Genomic DNA, 15,110 nt, shown 5'->3' with positions numbered 1-15,110 from the left:
TGCATTGCTTTTGTTAATTAAATTATCATTTATATTTTTATATTATTATAATTTAATTAACAAAACAAAACACTTATTCATTAACACCGGGCGCAGGCAACCTGTTTATAAAACGTAAAATCGGCCTGACAAGCAGTAAAGCTAATACAAGTTTATTTTTAATGGTAGGTTATGTTACGGAAAGTTTGTATTTTTATATTTTTTTCGCAAAGAGGTAAACCTACAAAAATGAGAAAGTTAAAAGCATTTTTTGATATAACCCATAATTTGCTGAGATAAGCATGGGTAATTTTACTTGGTTATTTTTTACTGGACTTGAACATAATTTACTGTTTTCAAAAACTACTCATCGAGAATAACATAAAAGTCAAACGATGTTTTTTCCTAGAATTCATACTTCATTATATAATCATGATTTTCATTAATATTTAACAGAAATAATGTATTAAAAGGTAATTGTGTGTTATTGAACTAAAATAGCAGCCTGCTCTTCGAGTATATTTATTTCTTCACTAAATACTAAATTCACAATACTTAGTCACAATGTGTACCTAATAAGTATCGTGTGTCCAAATTTTAGATACGTTGTATTAAGACGAAAAGGGAAAATAATAAAACAATTGTTATTTGAAAAATATATTCTTAAAGCTACATTATAACCTACGTCAGCTCTCCTCGACTTTAACATCTAAACAGCCGTATTTTTCTAGAAGCTCCTGTTTCTTTCTTCTAAGAAGCGCTTCTTCTACGTCCTTCTGTGACGGCACTGCTACATGTGACACTGGCTTTTCTGTATCACTGTCATCTTCTATTCGCTTATCTTCGGGCTAGAAATAAAAATAATGTTAGTAAAAAAATTGGTTGTTTGTAAAGTAGGTTTACGATCGAGATGTTTACGTGATAACGTCTTATTGGTGGCAGCGCTCGAGATGAGACGGGAGATCGGTCCGTCTCTCTCTCGTTATACCTGCGATCGCGCTCGTGAGGTTTTGGTGTGACACAAGTTTCTGAACATGTCACCCGACTAAAACGATTTTAAAAACGTTATCACGTCAAAAACATCAAATACATATTTTACTATCGGAGTAAAAAGAATGATAAACTTTGTAGCTGAATTATTTCTTACATCTTCAGGATATATATTCTCTTCCTCTGGTACATCCTGCTCTTTATTTTCTTCCTTATTTCGTTTCCATTCGTCCACTGCTCGTGCTATGGCTAGAAATTATAAAGGCAAAGTTAATATCTTTAGAGTTTTGATGAAAACTACATCTTTATCTTTAATTCTAGTGTTATATACTGCAGCAGTGAGCAGACAATATGAACATACCCTCTTTTTCAGCAATTTGCTCTAAAGGTATCAAAAGACCATCTTCATCGTCTCGATACCCGTAGTAATCCGCGTCCACGTCTCGCATCAAGTCCGCACGAGTTCTGCGCGGAGGCGGCGGTGGTTCTTGTTCGAATAGCTCACGGACACCTGGGAAAAACTAGGCTTTAATGTGTCCTATAAATATAAATTTAATATGTAAAAGTAATACGTCAGTTTCGAGTGGAATTATTATAATGCGACGAAGAGAAACATTTCTCTTTGTAAATGTCGTAATTTTAGACAATCAGTTATTGAAAGCATAGTTTTAGATCTCTAAGTAAACAAATAGTGGTAGTAATAAATGTTTTCAATAAATAAAAAAATAGGAAACCATAAAGTAAATATTTGTCAATCGTTCTTACCTGGTAGATCTTTTGCAGCACCAAAATATTTATAACCTCTATTCCCTGGAACTTCTTTCCCATCCTGGTCCAACATTTTCGGTCCCACGCGCGCATGGTCCGGCCCTCCGAGGGATTTGATCTGCACCTCCCAGTGACGCTTCTCCCGCATCAATTTGTTTATTTCATCGTTGAGATCCCGTATTCGAAACTCACCTAAACCAGCTGAAAGTTGGATAATAATGATTGATGGATTACTTAGATATAGTTCTTAATTGTATGTTCAAAATTGCAGATTAACTAAGTAGAAAATAAAACATGTGACTTAAAAATGTATAAGTTTTAATATTTCTGTATGTGGTTTTATCAATGAAAATGGCAAATTGATAATTCAATTTATGTTTTGCTTTTTTTGGATTTCTTTGTAGATTTGCGTTTGCTCTTCTTCGTTAGATCTGTTTTACTCTTTCCTTTTTTCTTCTTTCCCTTTTTCACGCTTGATTTCGATGCCTTGGACTTAATTTCATTTGTGCTACATTGTTGCGATATATTATTGTTGACTTGCTGCTGTTGAGGAATCTTCGGTGTGACGAGCTCAATTTCGAGATCTGTTTTTTTGTCTTTTGTTTCTAGTTTCTTTCCAATTTTAAGAATGAACACATCCTTTTGCGGATGTAACTGCTTTGCCATATCAACTGGCACTGGACAATTTGTTGGTGTGACATTAATCACTTTTCTATCTCTGCTGTCGTATCTTCTGTCCGATGTTTTATGAGTATACATTAAGTTAGAAGTATATGTATTTGAAGTCTTATCTCTCGGCAATTGAAACTGTATTTGGTCACCCGTGTTATATGGAGTTTCTTCACAGGAACACAGCTCTTGTATTCTTTCGTATTTACCATTTCTCTCAACTCTCGTGCTTTTCGGTACTCTGATCCTTAATTCGTTTGCATTAACTTTTGAGAATATTTCATCATAGTTGTTAGTACTACCTAAAATCAATTATGATATTTAATTAAAATAGTAAATGTCTCCCACATTTTTTTTTTAATTTATATTAATGTACTTACCCTGATCATATTGGTACATGTTATTATTTTGCACAACATATCCTCTATTAGATGCCTGTCCACTTGATAGCTGGGACACCGGACTCCCTGCTCGTCTTGAGGACATAGTGTGCATGCTACGTTGTACTTCTCTCTTTGTGAGAACAACTTCGTCTAAAAGAACCTTGCCCTGACAATCCATTTCTACATTCTGACATGAATACATTGCCATTCCGTTGTCTTCTTTTTTAAGATAAGAAGTTTCGTGAGATTTCGTTGAAGCACTGAATGCTGTAGTGATTTCTTTACCAAGAAATGACATTCGCGTTGTAATTTCGATCATACCTATAGAATCACAATGGTCACTGTCTCCGCAGCATAAATGAAACAATTGTTTTGTAAGTGGTGTTGATGTCGTACATATTATATTGTCTTGTGGTTGCTCTTCTGTCCATTTTTTACATAATTCTTCCCTTAAACTCACGAAATCTTTGGTGTAATCCATATTTGTTTCAGCAATTTTTGTAACGCAGCTAGAGCAGGGAGGTTGTTTCGTAAGTTGTAAATGTATAATGAAGTCTTTTATGCAACATATTTTATCGTAGGTCATAGCGAAAAGAATAGATTTTCCAACATTTAAATTATTGAAATCTACAATTTTGCCATACGAAGAATCGTACAGCACTATGGGCTGTTTTCCTAGAAATGTGGCAGATATAACAAGATTATTGTAATCCAATTCGAAACAATCACACTTCATGTGTATTTTGTTTATAATAAGTTCAATTAGAAATAAATGATATGGAAAGTTAACGTTTTCGCTAGCATCAACTGAAAGTTCTTTCTTTGTTTTAATGATATCATCACTTAAACTTTTTATCGACTCTCTAAGTGCGTTGGCTTCACTGGTTAATTTTCTGCTCATGCTGGCAATTTTGTTAATATTGCTCAGCACAGGTATTTGGGAACCTTGTGGGTTTTCCGAAAGCTTAGAATTCAATAAATCATCCATATTTTGTTCGTTTTCGGTTAAGAGATTGAGTTGTTCCTTGACTGATTGCGATTTCAGGCTTATACTTCGAGGACTCTCCGGACTTGATTTCCTACGACTTCCTTCACTTTTTAACGATATACGGGGTGAGTTTCGGTTTGAAGGAGGTGGACTTGGGGATTTCTTAACAGGGCTCATTGGCATTATTAACGGAGATGACGGGGGACTGGATCGCTGGAATACTTGATCTTCAATGGTCGGCGACACGTCCAATATAGTGAGGTTTTGCGATTTTACACTTGTCTCGGGTTGCGATTTTATACTGGATTCACGCGGACTAGCTATCACGGTAGATGGTTTTTTAAATACTTCGGTACTAGGTGGGTCCATGTTTGTGAATAAAAATATATAAAGACTTAATTGGAAAAATTACATAATTTTGAAATGAATATGATATCAAATGTTATATAATAATGCCATGGCCCTGTGGTTTTTATTTAGAACACTAAAGTTAAACATAAGAGTGAAGCTTATTTTATTAATGTACACATGACGTGATTTTAGATAAGTGCGTTATTCATAACGAAGATTAAACAAGGCGATATTTTTTTGTTACATAATATCCAAAAGTTTGTATGTGTTTTTTTTGCAAAAATGTGTGTGAGAAATGTGCATGGATCATTCCAGATTATAATAAATTATAATGTGAGCAAGGTCAGTGAAGTTGGTTGATCAGATCAAGGTACTTTGAACTATAGTGTTTGTTAAAAATATAATATTTGTTATTGTAAAAATATGTAATCATCTTCATCAGCCTATACAATATGTTCCCACTGCTGGTACATGGGCCTTCCTTAAGGGATCAGGCCATAACCCACCATGCTGGCCAAGTGTGGGTTGACAGCGTTAAAAATATAATAAAGGATATAAATAATCCGTGTGATGCATACAATTTTTTATACTTACTACACAAAGAAATGTAGAGTGAACAAGTAAAATACTAGTAAGTTTAAATAATCAAATAGTATCTATTACTAGCATCACATACAAACACATAATTGCATTAAATACATAAAGATGAAAGCAAATAATATGTAAATAAACATTATGGGACAATTTTCACACACAGCACGATTATATAAAAGTACAGTAAAAGGAACAAATATTTTAACATTCATATTTGATTCACTTATGTAAATAAAATAAAAATGCTTACCATTTTGTATTTGCGCTACTTTCTTTGCAATTTCTCTCACAATCTGTAATCTCCATTTTTCTGCCTGTGGAAGGTCATTGCACTCTGAAGCAAGGTATGGTCTGCGCTCCCTCTGACCACCAGCTTCTTGCACTTGTGCTGCCCGCCATCGGGCTAATGTGGTCCTATTATTATTATTATGAGTAAGAGCTAGTGCGCACGAGCAACTTTGTCTCCGCAACTATTTTGTCTCTCCCATCAATTTGTATGGGGATTTGCGTCGCTACTTCCACGCACTTTCATACTAGGCCTTGGATACAAAATAGTTGCGGAGACAAAATAGTTGTGGAGACAAAGTTGTTTGTGCCCGCTAGCTCTTAGTGGAACTTGAACATGTGATTGTTACCGTAGTTACATTTCATTTTTGGTATTTATAATAGTTATTGGTTGGATTGAATGAAAAATGTACCTCTAGTTGATTAAATCATAGATCTAGCTAATATTTATATGTATAGTTAATAATAATGTTTTTGAGTAAAATTAATAACTTAAATTCACAAAATGAATAAGCTTTTATCAAATTCAATATGTTTAATTGTTTTGGGTGTATCTTTCAGGAAGCTATATTAAATATGATTTTATATTTAGGTATGTTTTGGTTTGGTAATTAAAATAAAACATATAGGTATATCCTTAATAGGTAAAACAAAATAAAGATCTTTTACTCACATAGCCTTCTCTGCGTTCCTTGCCTAAAAAAAATAAAAATATATTCATCGAACCATTTTAAAAACGTGACAAAAATAAAAATTCATTATCATTTAATAATAAAACAACTAACTTAACTGTATTTTTTTACATAATAACCTTTTATCAATATACAAGGCAAAGCTACAAAATGTACAAAACAGAGAATAATAAAGTTAGAACAACTTACCATCTTAATTCGTTACTACAGTCTTAGGGCGCTTGTGCACTACAAGGAATTTTACTGTCCGGCATTCCGATTTTTTACGGTCCGGTTTGGCATGAAAAAACCGATGAATTGCTTGTGCACCTGTCCGTCTTTACTCGGATCAGTGCGGTACAGTTCAAGGAAGTATGGCGGTATAATGCTATCATAAATGATTGTTTTCGCATTTTACAAGAAACGAGTAAAAATATAGAAGGTAAAATATTATATTACTTCGTTATAATAAAAAGTAAAGTTCCGTAAGAGATTTAAAATGCGTGTTTCACTTATTTATTTTAATCGGTGACGAGGAGCTAAATCTATTCCCACTGGAACTTTAACTTACCAACACTTACTTAGATAATAATTATAGGTCAATGCTTGGTCAATGTATATAAAATAACAATACCGACTTCTCAAATCTCATTGCCAGCTAAAAGAAAGTAAAACAAGAGCTTGCTTTCAATTGGCATATGCAATAAAAAGAGTAAAATCCAAGCAAGTGGGCACTCGAAAACAATTATACCTACAGCGACTCGTAAACTCAAAAAACCATCCGGAATAGGGAAAAGTAAAATGTCGGACAGTAAAATTACGTATAGTGCACAAGCTACTATTAAGATTAATTGCGTGCCATACCGGACCGTAAAAAATCGGAATGCCGGACCGTAAAATTCCTTGTAGTGGACAAACGCCCTTATTCAAAGATATTTGGGGTTCATTAATTACTAGTAATACGGAATTATACTGAACACCTTTAAATTTAAAAAAAACTATGCAGTAAACAACGAGTAAGTATACACCACAGAGCAAGTAATATAGGAGACGGCACTCAGTACTTTGATTTCGAGCTCACGCACACATATGCATGTATTGGCTAAGGGCGAATCTTATATACCAACATAAGCTCACTTACGTCAAAAATGACACACATTGCTGCCAACATTTAAAAGATGACGTGCTAGTGATGTCTTTTTGAGTGCATATTATCGATAAAACTTCATATCGATATCGATAAAATTTTCGATGCTGGGTAACATCACTACTAGTTCTCATCCTTATTCAAATTTATAGGAAATTAAAAATAAAACACCAACAATGTAGATCAATAAGTTTATTATAATATAATATTTATAATTATATAATAACATTTTTATATAATATTAAAACTCACTATAATAGGCAAAAATGGTTAATTCCATTCGAATTTTGCTGAATATCTTTATTTAGGCATGTAGGACTTAATTCGGTTAACGGCTTAAATATTATGTGAATACAGTTGATTCACATTTTATACTTTTCCTTGAAACATTTTGTGGGATTTCTATTTTAAAATCTCGTTCTAAATTTCGATACCAATAATATTATATCGTTGCCGTTCGGATCGCCATATTGGAATTGTATATGAAGAAGCCGTTGTTTTCTTTGGACAATAATATCTCTCCAATTGATACAGCCAGAACATGACGTAATAGAGAAGTTTTCTCATAAATTGTTATGTAATTATTATGTTTTATCTTCCTTATAAAACAGTCATTGGGTACATATTGCAAATATTAAGTCATAAATCAAATAATTATTAAGTACACACAAAGATTTTAACATTGTTTACACATAACACTTTTTCTTCTTTTTTCACTTTTGGCAGAAATACTACAAATTAACAAATTCAATGTACACTTTGATTAACTGAGTAAATAACAAAATCTACGATTTATGAAGAACAAATTTTGTTTAACTTCCACCAAAACAAAATAAAACGCCATTTTGAATTCAAATTAACAAACAACGAATCAACATCAAGACGTTGTCTATGCTTAAGTCTTAACCATTGACAAGAAATCGAAGAAAGAAAGAAATAATTTATAAATGTACTAGCTTAAAATTAAAATGTACAAAAATAAGGTTTAAAAAAAAAGAAGAAATAATAATAAATAATTAAAACTAAAATATTAAATCTGATAATATATGATTACATCGGAGAGGCCAACATTAGAAATATTTTTATTTTTTCTAAATGTTGGCATGCCAGACTCGCCCTTAGGTCTTGGAAAAGTACAAAATAATTTGAACTCTATGTCAATTGAATGAAGTTTAAAATTGCTTGATAATGGAATCCTAACCAAAACGATGTTCTACGGAGCGTCTGTAGATGCATTTAGTGTCGACCCACTGGTATACACTTTACACATGAGTACATGACACACATGACAGATCACTCATTATCACACTAGCACATGTCAGTTGTCTTTTTGAGAATTAATCAATGTCATCCATACTCAGAACAAAGAATCGTTGTTCAGAGCATCCTTAAGATATCTCATGCTATAATAAGTGTCATATTAATACTCGGAGCAATTAATTAATACCTTTGTACACAGAACTTTCGACATGGCAAAATTCAGTTATTATAATATGGTATAATGATATATGGTATGGAATAGTAAAAACAAACTTTGTTTTTACTGTTCTGTGTAAAGATCTGTGTAAAGATACAAAGGAGACTTTCGTCACAGAATACTTAATATGTCGGCAATCCAATCGTTCTTGAGATAGAATCTCAATAAACAGGGCAATGTAGCAATATATGCAAGATTCTCTTCCTTGTTCTCTTGTATTATTTCATGACTATCTATGACCAAGATAAAAAACCCGTTATAAATTGCGCTAAACCAAGAAGCTTATATGTTGTTGCCTGAATGTTTTTTACCCCTTTCACACCAACTTGCCCAAGTTAGGTGTAAAGCAGCACTCATGGCAATCAAAAGCCATGAATTCACTTCAGGGTTGACCCTTGAGTGTCACTTAGCCCTAACTAAGGTATGTGACCTGGGAAATTCCCTAGTATTACAATGGATAAAAGGACACAGTAGCTCACGTGGAAACAATGCTGCTGATATACTAGCCAGAAGGGCATCTGAAACACCGGTCATGGGACCTTTTCCCATTATACCGCTACCTACCTGCTAGCTGGACCCGGATGATGATTACCCAGCTCACTAGCACTGCTCAGAGAGCGGAATGGTCATGCAGATCTGACTGCAAGCAAGCCAGAGAAGCCCTACCGGACATTGACTCGAGACTTGCACGTCGGCTTCTCAACCTACGTAGAGTGCAACTACGCGTAATAACAGGGACCCTCACAGGGCACGGCCCCTTTAACAAACATCTCTTCAATCTAGGGATCACAGACAGTCCGCTATGCAGAGCATGCATGAAGACCGAGGAAACGGCAGCCCACGTCATCATGGAATGTAAGGGGGTTGCGGAGTACAGGGCAAGACACCTGGGGTCTCCCGGGTCCCTCCCCGAAGCCTTTGGCAGCCCTCACAAGCTGCTTGGCTTCATGGAGGAGCTCGGGTGGTTTCAGTTTTAGCTGGTTTCCCCCACCTCCCTCTCTCACGCAAAATAGGCGCTTGACGTCGAGTTGCGGAGAAATGCCCGTATTATTATTATTATTAGGTGTGAAAGGGATAAAAAACATACAGGCGTCATTCAAGGTCATATTTTCTTGTTACAAGTTAATGTTCATACATGGTTCATACTGAAATCTCCAGTGTATTAGATATAAGCTTCATGCGCTAAACACGTAGTACTTACTTCACACTTACTTACTCTGTGAAATATTCTGTAGGCTATATATTACTCTGTGTACTTTATGGATCAATAAATAAAACGTCAATCAATGTCAAAACTATTGATATTCATAGTGGCGATTTAATTATTAATAGTAAACAAACTATTTTTATTAAAATCTGAGGGAAAAAAGGAAAATCTAATTTAATTATTAACAGAAAACAATTACATATATTCTTTACTCACTATTGAAAGTAGATAAGCTCAAGTAAATATGGCTTGTGCGAAAATCAAACGTGAAAATTTTTCTTACTGGAATAATATTCCATCAGATGTATTAATCCATATCTATAGTTATTTAAATTTTGAAACACTCTCTACATGCTTTAGAGTGAACAAAGCTTGGAGGGACATGGGAATATATTACTGTGATGTGAGTTGAAGCTTATAATATTTATTAGACTAATTTTCTTTATAGTATTAACTATCCACACGCTATTTAAATTATTTGTTATTTTAGCATTATAGATTATGGGACAGAATGGTGAAAGAATGCCTTTCTAATTATGGAGAGAGCCATCGGTTAAGATCATGTATGACCAGTAAAGAAACCTATCTAAATGCTCTATTATGGCAGGATGTCGCAAAAGCAAAGCGACACATAAAAGATTATTACCAAAAGGATGGCATTAAACATATACATGTTTGCAAAGGTAGGTTTTGTAATTATAGTATATATATTAGTTATGTATTATGTATTAATTATATTACAATTATTGTGGTTTACAAAAATAACATTTTGTTTTTTTTTCTAGAAATGCTTATTGTGGTTACCGATAACTGTGTACAGATATTGAATGTATATAACTTCAAATTGATAAGATTAATGAATATTAAATGTAAGTATTGTGAAATTGAATACTTGCCTTGGTAAAACATTGAGGGTAGAATTATTTTGTTCATAGTCTAATAAACAAATGTTAGTTCTTAGTGTAACTATGATTAATACAAATTACTATACAGTACTTTAGTAAATTTTTTTATAGAATTTTCTTAACCTTAGAGTGGGCTCGTCTTTCTGAAAAGTAACATGGGGAGTATTTTGTTGCAAAATAATGGTGACAAAATGTTTATAGTACTCTAGGGTTAAACACTTTGCTGTGTTTTGATAAAGACATTGATCCAAAACAGGTGTTGATTATCAAGAATCTGCCACATTGTTCACTATACTCAGTGCTCCGGTACCTGGTGTTGAGGAGTCTCACACTTTGAAAATAAACAAAAAAGGAATCTGCCATTGCACTGACAGCGAATACAGTCATCCAATTCCCAAGACAACTCTGTAAGAATAAATATTGTATATTTCATTTCTTTCACTTTTATCTACCGAAAATTGAATTATTTTTATAAAATTAAATTTTTAATGATAGACAGTAGCACACACAATCAGCAACAAGATAAAAATTACCCTCACCTACTGCCAAAGGGAATAACAAATTGTTTTATCTGCGAAAACTGCATTCTATTCTGTGCATCATTTTTTGCCTGATACATATTAACATTATTTAGATGGCCAAAAATTTAAGTCTTAATTTTTTTGTATAAATGTTATCATGATACTTTTACACATCCCTTAATCAATTCACAGGTACAGTGTACACGACAGGGGTTGTTACTTCTTTGACGAGAGTTACACGCTCTGGGCGTTCCTTCCAAAATGCGGTCGACACTTATGTCTTATGGGCCGCTACTACGGTCAGAGGGAGCCTGTTTACAGCCTGTCTGTTCATACAAATGGCGTATACATCTACTTGCTTAATGGCAGTGTTCTGTTTGTGGATAAGATGAACAGGAACATAAGCATAATATTCCGTGTGAATGCACCAGCACGGATATTCGACTTGAAGCCGCTCACTTTTGATCGCTTGACTGTTGTTTATGGAAGTAAGTTAATTTTTTGGTTTCTTACATCTTGTTTGAGTAGATTCATATAGATTTTCATAGACTAACATCAATTTTAAAATAGTAATGAAGTTATATACTAGATCGAAACATGCTGTATAAACAATTTTTGCTTGCAATTTATAGTTTTATGGCTAATATTTGAAATTTCCTTCAATATTGACAAGTTAACTTCTGAACATAGAGTTTCATTATATACCTAGGCTAAATTATAATGTCTGTAATATGCAAAATTTTCTCAACATTATGCTCTCTCCAGCCAACGACTCCCACGATCCGAGTATATATGAGAATAAGATAAGGAATTCAAAGGTTTTGGTATTTCCTAACCTGTCCGCAGCCGTCATGCACGGCGATATGTTACTGCTAGGGTTTGACGATGGAGCGGTATGATAGACTAATAAAGACCACTAAATTTTTAAAGCTTCGCTTACATTGCTTATAGAAAATTGTAACAAGATAGTATTTTTTTCAAAAATTATGTTTTTCTAACTATATAGACTTTATGGTTGCAGTTTATTTTTATGTGTTTATTGGGAGCTTTGCGAATTTTAATGCAGCAATTATTTTGAAAACTTGGCTATTTGTGCGAATGCATGTTAATGTTGTTCTTTTAAATGTCAATTAGTTTTTATCTAGTGTTATTTATATAATATACTGAATACGAAATAGAATGAAATTTCTCATTGTACCAAGCAAATATAATTCAGCCGAATTATCTCATTTTCTATCACGATCCTTACGTTCCATGATTAACATTTATTAATTCGCATGTATTTCTTTGGATATGATATGAAAATAGCACCAGCATGAGCGGACTTTTTATCCACTAATCGATATTATCACATTATAATTTAATTGTTTGTTTTTTGGGCCATATGAAAGAATCAAAAAATAAACTACTTTAAAAATTAATTGCAATTGACCATCAAAATGTTGTTTTCGAAACATTTTCTTTTTCTGTAAATAGGTACTTATATCTTTTACTTCCCCATTCTCATTCAGGCTTAAATACTATACATAATATTATGTACAAAGCGCATATTATATATTTAGGTTTCACAGCTTCTTATTATGTTCTCCATGTAAAAGTCAATTATGAAAGATAACGTAATACTTTATCGAATAGGCTATGAAGAGCAATAAGCAAGCGGTGAAACCGACGGTCATTTTCCATCAATTTCAATAGCCATTAACATACAATGAAGAACTACACCCACAATGACATTTGTAATGTGTCTGAAACAAATCTCTGCCTAGTGCCTACGCGTCTATTAGGCAGAGTTTTCTTATGAGCGCTACCATTCGCGACTTTGAACATTACTGCCACAAATTAGGGTTCTATATTCAATGAGTGTTTCGTATAAACCTTAGGACATATTTCTTTCTCATTGACTTTACTAGATATTCCTAGATGAATCACATACATCAATGTATCATTTTTTCTTTAGTTCGGCATATACAAGCCTGGTACGATGTCCACTGAACTTGGTGGAGCCCCCGAACTACAGTTTCGTATACAATTCAGTGACCAGCCGCCAGTAACCATTCGTGAGTTGGACGTGCACGAATGTTTCGGCAAACACACTATATTCGCACTGATAGGCAACAGGATTGCGAAAATTGTAATGACCTACCCGCAGTATTATAATTATTGAATTTTGATGTATTTTTGTTTATTGTTTTGGAAGTAATTTATTTCTGTTAAATCACAAACTGAAACACGGATACATGTTGTTTTAAATGTGAATTTTATTCATTCGTGTCTATAGTAAAAGGTCTTATTTTTTAATGTACACGTATTTTAATGTATTGTAGTCACGTAAATGTATTCTATGTTATCTATAATATCATGTATGTTGTAGGTGTATGAAAAAGAAAGAAAAAAAAAACATTAGCATAGTAAATAGATTTATAACGATTAACGTCTGACTTTTATCAACAGCAAAAGATTTTAATTTACATATAAATATATTTCCTTTTAATAATCAACCTTGGGATGATTTTTGTATGAATATATTATAAGAGCTAGCGCGCACGAGCAACTTTGTCTCCGCAACTATTTTGTCTCTCCCATCAATTGTATGGGGAGTTGCGTCTCTACGTGCGCGCACTTTCATACTAGCCCATGGGTGGAGAGACAAAATAGTTGCGGAGACAAAGTTGCTCGTGCGCGCTAGCTCTTAGTATTCAAAATTTTAATCTTGATAAATGATTTTTTTATATAAACTATTGTAAGTATTTATTTTTATACATACTTAAATATTTTTAATTCGGATTACGTAGGTACGTAATTATGTTAAAAATTATATATTCTAAGGGTCAGCTCACACCGAGACGCGACGCGACGCGTCTGAGTCTTATGCGGACCCTTACTCATAGCTCTAGTAAAATTATCTGTTTAGGTTTAAGATATGGATGTATATCGAAACTCAAATGAATGTCTATTTACGTTAAATAAGCATAATATGAGATAAAAGATACCTATTATATTATAATATGTATATCAAATTAGGGCTGAGGGGTAAAAAACTAAAGTTTATTAATATGGCTTTACCTAAAAAGTATCAAATAGGGGTTCCGTACCGTTCATAAAATACGTCACAAAAAAATAAATGTCCCCCTCCTCCCCGGTTGTCACGCTGAGTCACACTTTCTGTGACCCCCCTGGAAATATTTCGTCACAAAAACTAAGAGCCCTCCCCCCTAAACATGATAAATTTTGATTGATAATACAAAAATTTTGATATTAGAAAATATTTATCACTACATAGTATAAAACAAAGTCGCTTTCCCTGTCCCTATGTCCCTATGTCCCTATGTCCCTTTGTACGCTTAAATCTTTGAAACTACGCAACGGATTTTGATGCGGTTTTTTTTAATAGATAGAGTGATTCAAGAGGAAGGTTTATATGTATAATAACATCCATTAAATAGTGGAGAAGTACTGTTATTTTTGAGGTTTCTAATGTGATGTCGTAAAAATTACATTTTTTCCGCTTATATTGCAAACGCAGGCTGAACTCTACGAGTTTTATCAAAATAATGTACTAAGTATTATACATATTGAAAAGGTCTATAGAAAAGTCCGCGATGGTATATGTCTATCTCTTATGGATAACCAACAATAACTTTTTTTTGTCATTTACTTTTTACGACAAATAATGGCTAATTTTCGATGCGATTTTAACCAATACAGCATTAATCCTTAACCAATTAAATACCTTGAATACATTGTTCATTTCATATAGATCTATATGGCCCTTTACACCGTATGATTTAAGTGAATATTTTCGAAGATATTACAGATTTAAAAATTGCGGGACGTAGCGTTTGCGGCGGTACCGGCCGGCCGCTCGGCTATCTATTTTATACCCGTGCGAAGCCGGAGCGGGCTGCTATGTTTTTATATACAACGTTCACAGTTTTTCTGTAGTGTATTTAGTACCAGCATTGCACCCGTGCGAAGCCGGGGCGGGTCGCTAGTGGAGAAATAAACCATCCACGCGAAGACCGACATCCGCGCGGACGGAGTCGCGGGTGGAAGCTAGTTTAAAATAATTTTATCACGCAAATAATACAGATAATTATGGAAATTGGAATTGTAATGATAAAAGTTATTCTCAAAGGAATTAAATCAAAAAAGAAAATCTGAGATGTTACAAGCGT

General features: G+C 33.6%; 3 protein-coding genes across 4 annotated transcripts; 1 reads left to right on the top strand and 2 right to left on the bottom strand.

Annotated features, from left to right (window-relative positions):
* Positions 1 to 632: 632 nt before the first annotated feature.
* LOC149904773 (pre-mRNA-splicing factor ISY1 homolog) lies at positions 633 to 5,914 on the bottom strand. The gene is made up of 7 exons (XM_090107275.1): positions 5,889 to 5,914; positions 5,681 to 5,703; positions 4,973 to 5,136; positions 1,735 to 1,938; positions 1,331 to 1,480; positions 1,127 to 1,218; positions 633 to 827 (listed from the first exon to the last, which is right to left on the bottom strand). Exons 1-7 carry the CDS (start codon positions 5,889 to 5,891, stop codon positions 666 to 668), a joined length of 798 nt encoding a protein of 265 aa, XP_089963401.1. The 5' UTR covers positions 5,892 to 5,914; the 3' UTR covers positions 633 to 665.
* Positions 2,012 to 4,940, bottom strand: LOC149904774 (uncharacterized). Its single transcript, XM_090107276.1, has 2 exons — positions 2,787 to 4,940; positions 2,012 to 2,708 (listed from the first exon to the last, which is right to left on the bottom strand). Exons 1-2 carry the CDS (start codon positions 4,144 to 4,146, stop codon positions 2,110 to 2,112), a joined length of 1,959 nt encoding a protein of 652 aa, XP_089963402.1. The 5' UTR covers positions 4,147 to 4,940; the 3' UTR covers positions 2,012 to 2,109.
* A 3,728-nt stretch (positions 5,915 to 9,642) lies between the features above and the next one.
* On the top strand, positions 9,643 to 13,626 carry LOC149904772 (uncharacterized). Of its 2 annotated transcripts, none has more exons than XM_090107185.1 (7): positions 9,643 to 9,912; positions 10,000 to 10,192; positions 10,295 to 10,378; positions 10,671 to 10,821; positions 11,128 to 11,423; positions 11,701 to 11,828; positions 12,893 to 13,626. In XM_090107185.1, the coding sequence occupies exons 1-7, from the start codon at positions 9,754 to 9,756 to the stop codon at positions 13,097 to 13,099; spliced, it is 1,218 nt and encodes a 405-aa protein (XP_089963311.1). In that variant the 5' UTR covers positions 9,643 to 9,753; the 3' UTR covers positions 13,100 to 13,626. The 2 variants fall into 2 exon arrangements, with proteins under 2 accessions (XP_089963311.1, XP_089963312.1); XM_090107186.1 differs by lacking the exon at positions 12,893 to 13,626 and adding an exon at positions 12,571 to 12,850.
* The last annotated feature ends 1,484 nt before the right edge of the window (positions 13,627 to 15,110 follow it).

The sequence above is a fragment of the Colias eurytheme genome, chromosome 11 (genome assembly GCF_061535395.1).
Source record: "Colias eurytheme isolate Ceu_HAF_F1 chromosome 11, ilColEury1 Martin Lab GWU primary, whole genome shotgun sequence".
Lineage (NCBI taxonomy): Eukaryota > Metazoa > Arthropoda > Insecta > Lepidoptera > Pieridae > Colias > Colias eurytheme.
The sequence above is the reverse complement of the archived record's forward strand: the minus strand, read 5'-3'. Positions and strand labels throughout refer to the sequence as shown.

Coding starts and splice junctions, on each gene's coding strand:
- LOC149904774 (XM_090107276.1), bottom strand. CDS start 4,146: ATGGACCCACCTAGTACCGAAGTATTTAAAAAACCATCTACCGTGATA. Junction 2,709..2,786: donor CATGTACCAATATGATCAGG/GTAAGTACATTA, acceptor AATTGATTTTAG/GTAGTACTAACAACTATGAT.
- LOC149904773 (XM_090107275.1), bottom strand. Junction 1,939..4,972: donor AGTAGCGCAAATACAAAATG/GTAAGCATTTTT, acceptor TCCAACTTTCAG/CTGGTTTAGGTGAGTTTCGA. Junction 1,481..1,734: donor TGCTGCAAAAGATCTACCAG/GTAAGAACGATT, acceptor AGTTTTTCCCAG/GTGTCCGTGAGCTATTCGAA.
- LOC149904772 (XM_090107185.1), top strand. CDS start 9,754: ATGGCTTGTGCGAAAATCAAACGTGAAAATTTTTCTTACTGGAATAAT. Junction 10,193..10,294: donor ACATATACATGTTTGCAAAG/GTAGGTTTTGTA, acceptor TTTTTTTTCTAG/AAATGCTTATTGTGGTTACC. Junction 10,822..11,127: donor CCAATTCCCAAGACAACTCT/GTAAGAATAAAT, acceptor ATCAATTCACAG/GTACAGTGTACACGACAGGG.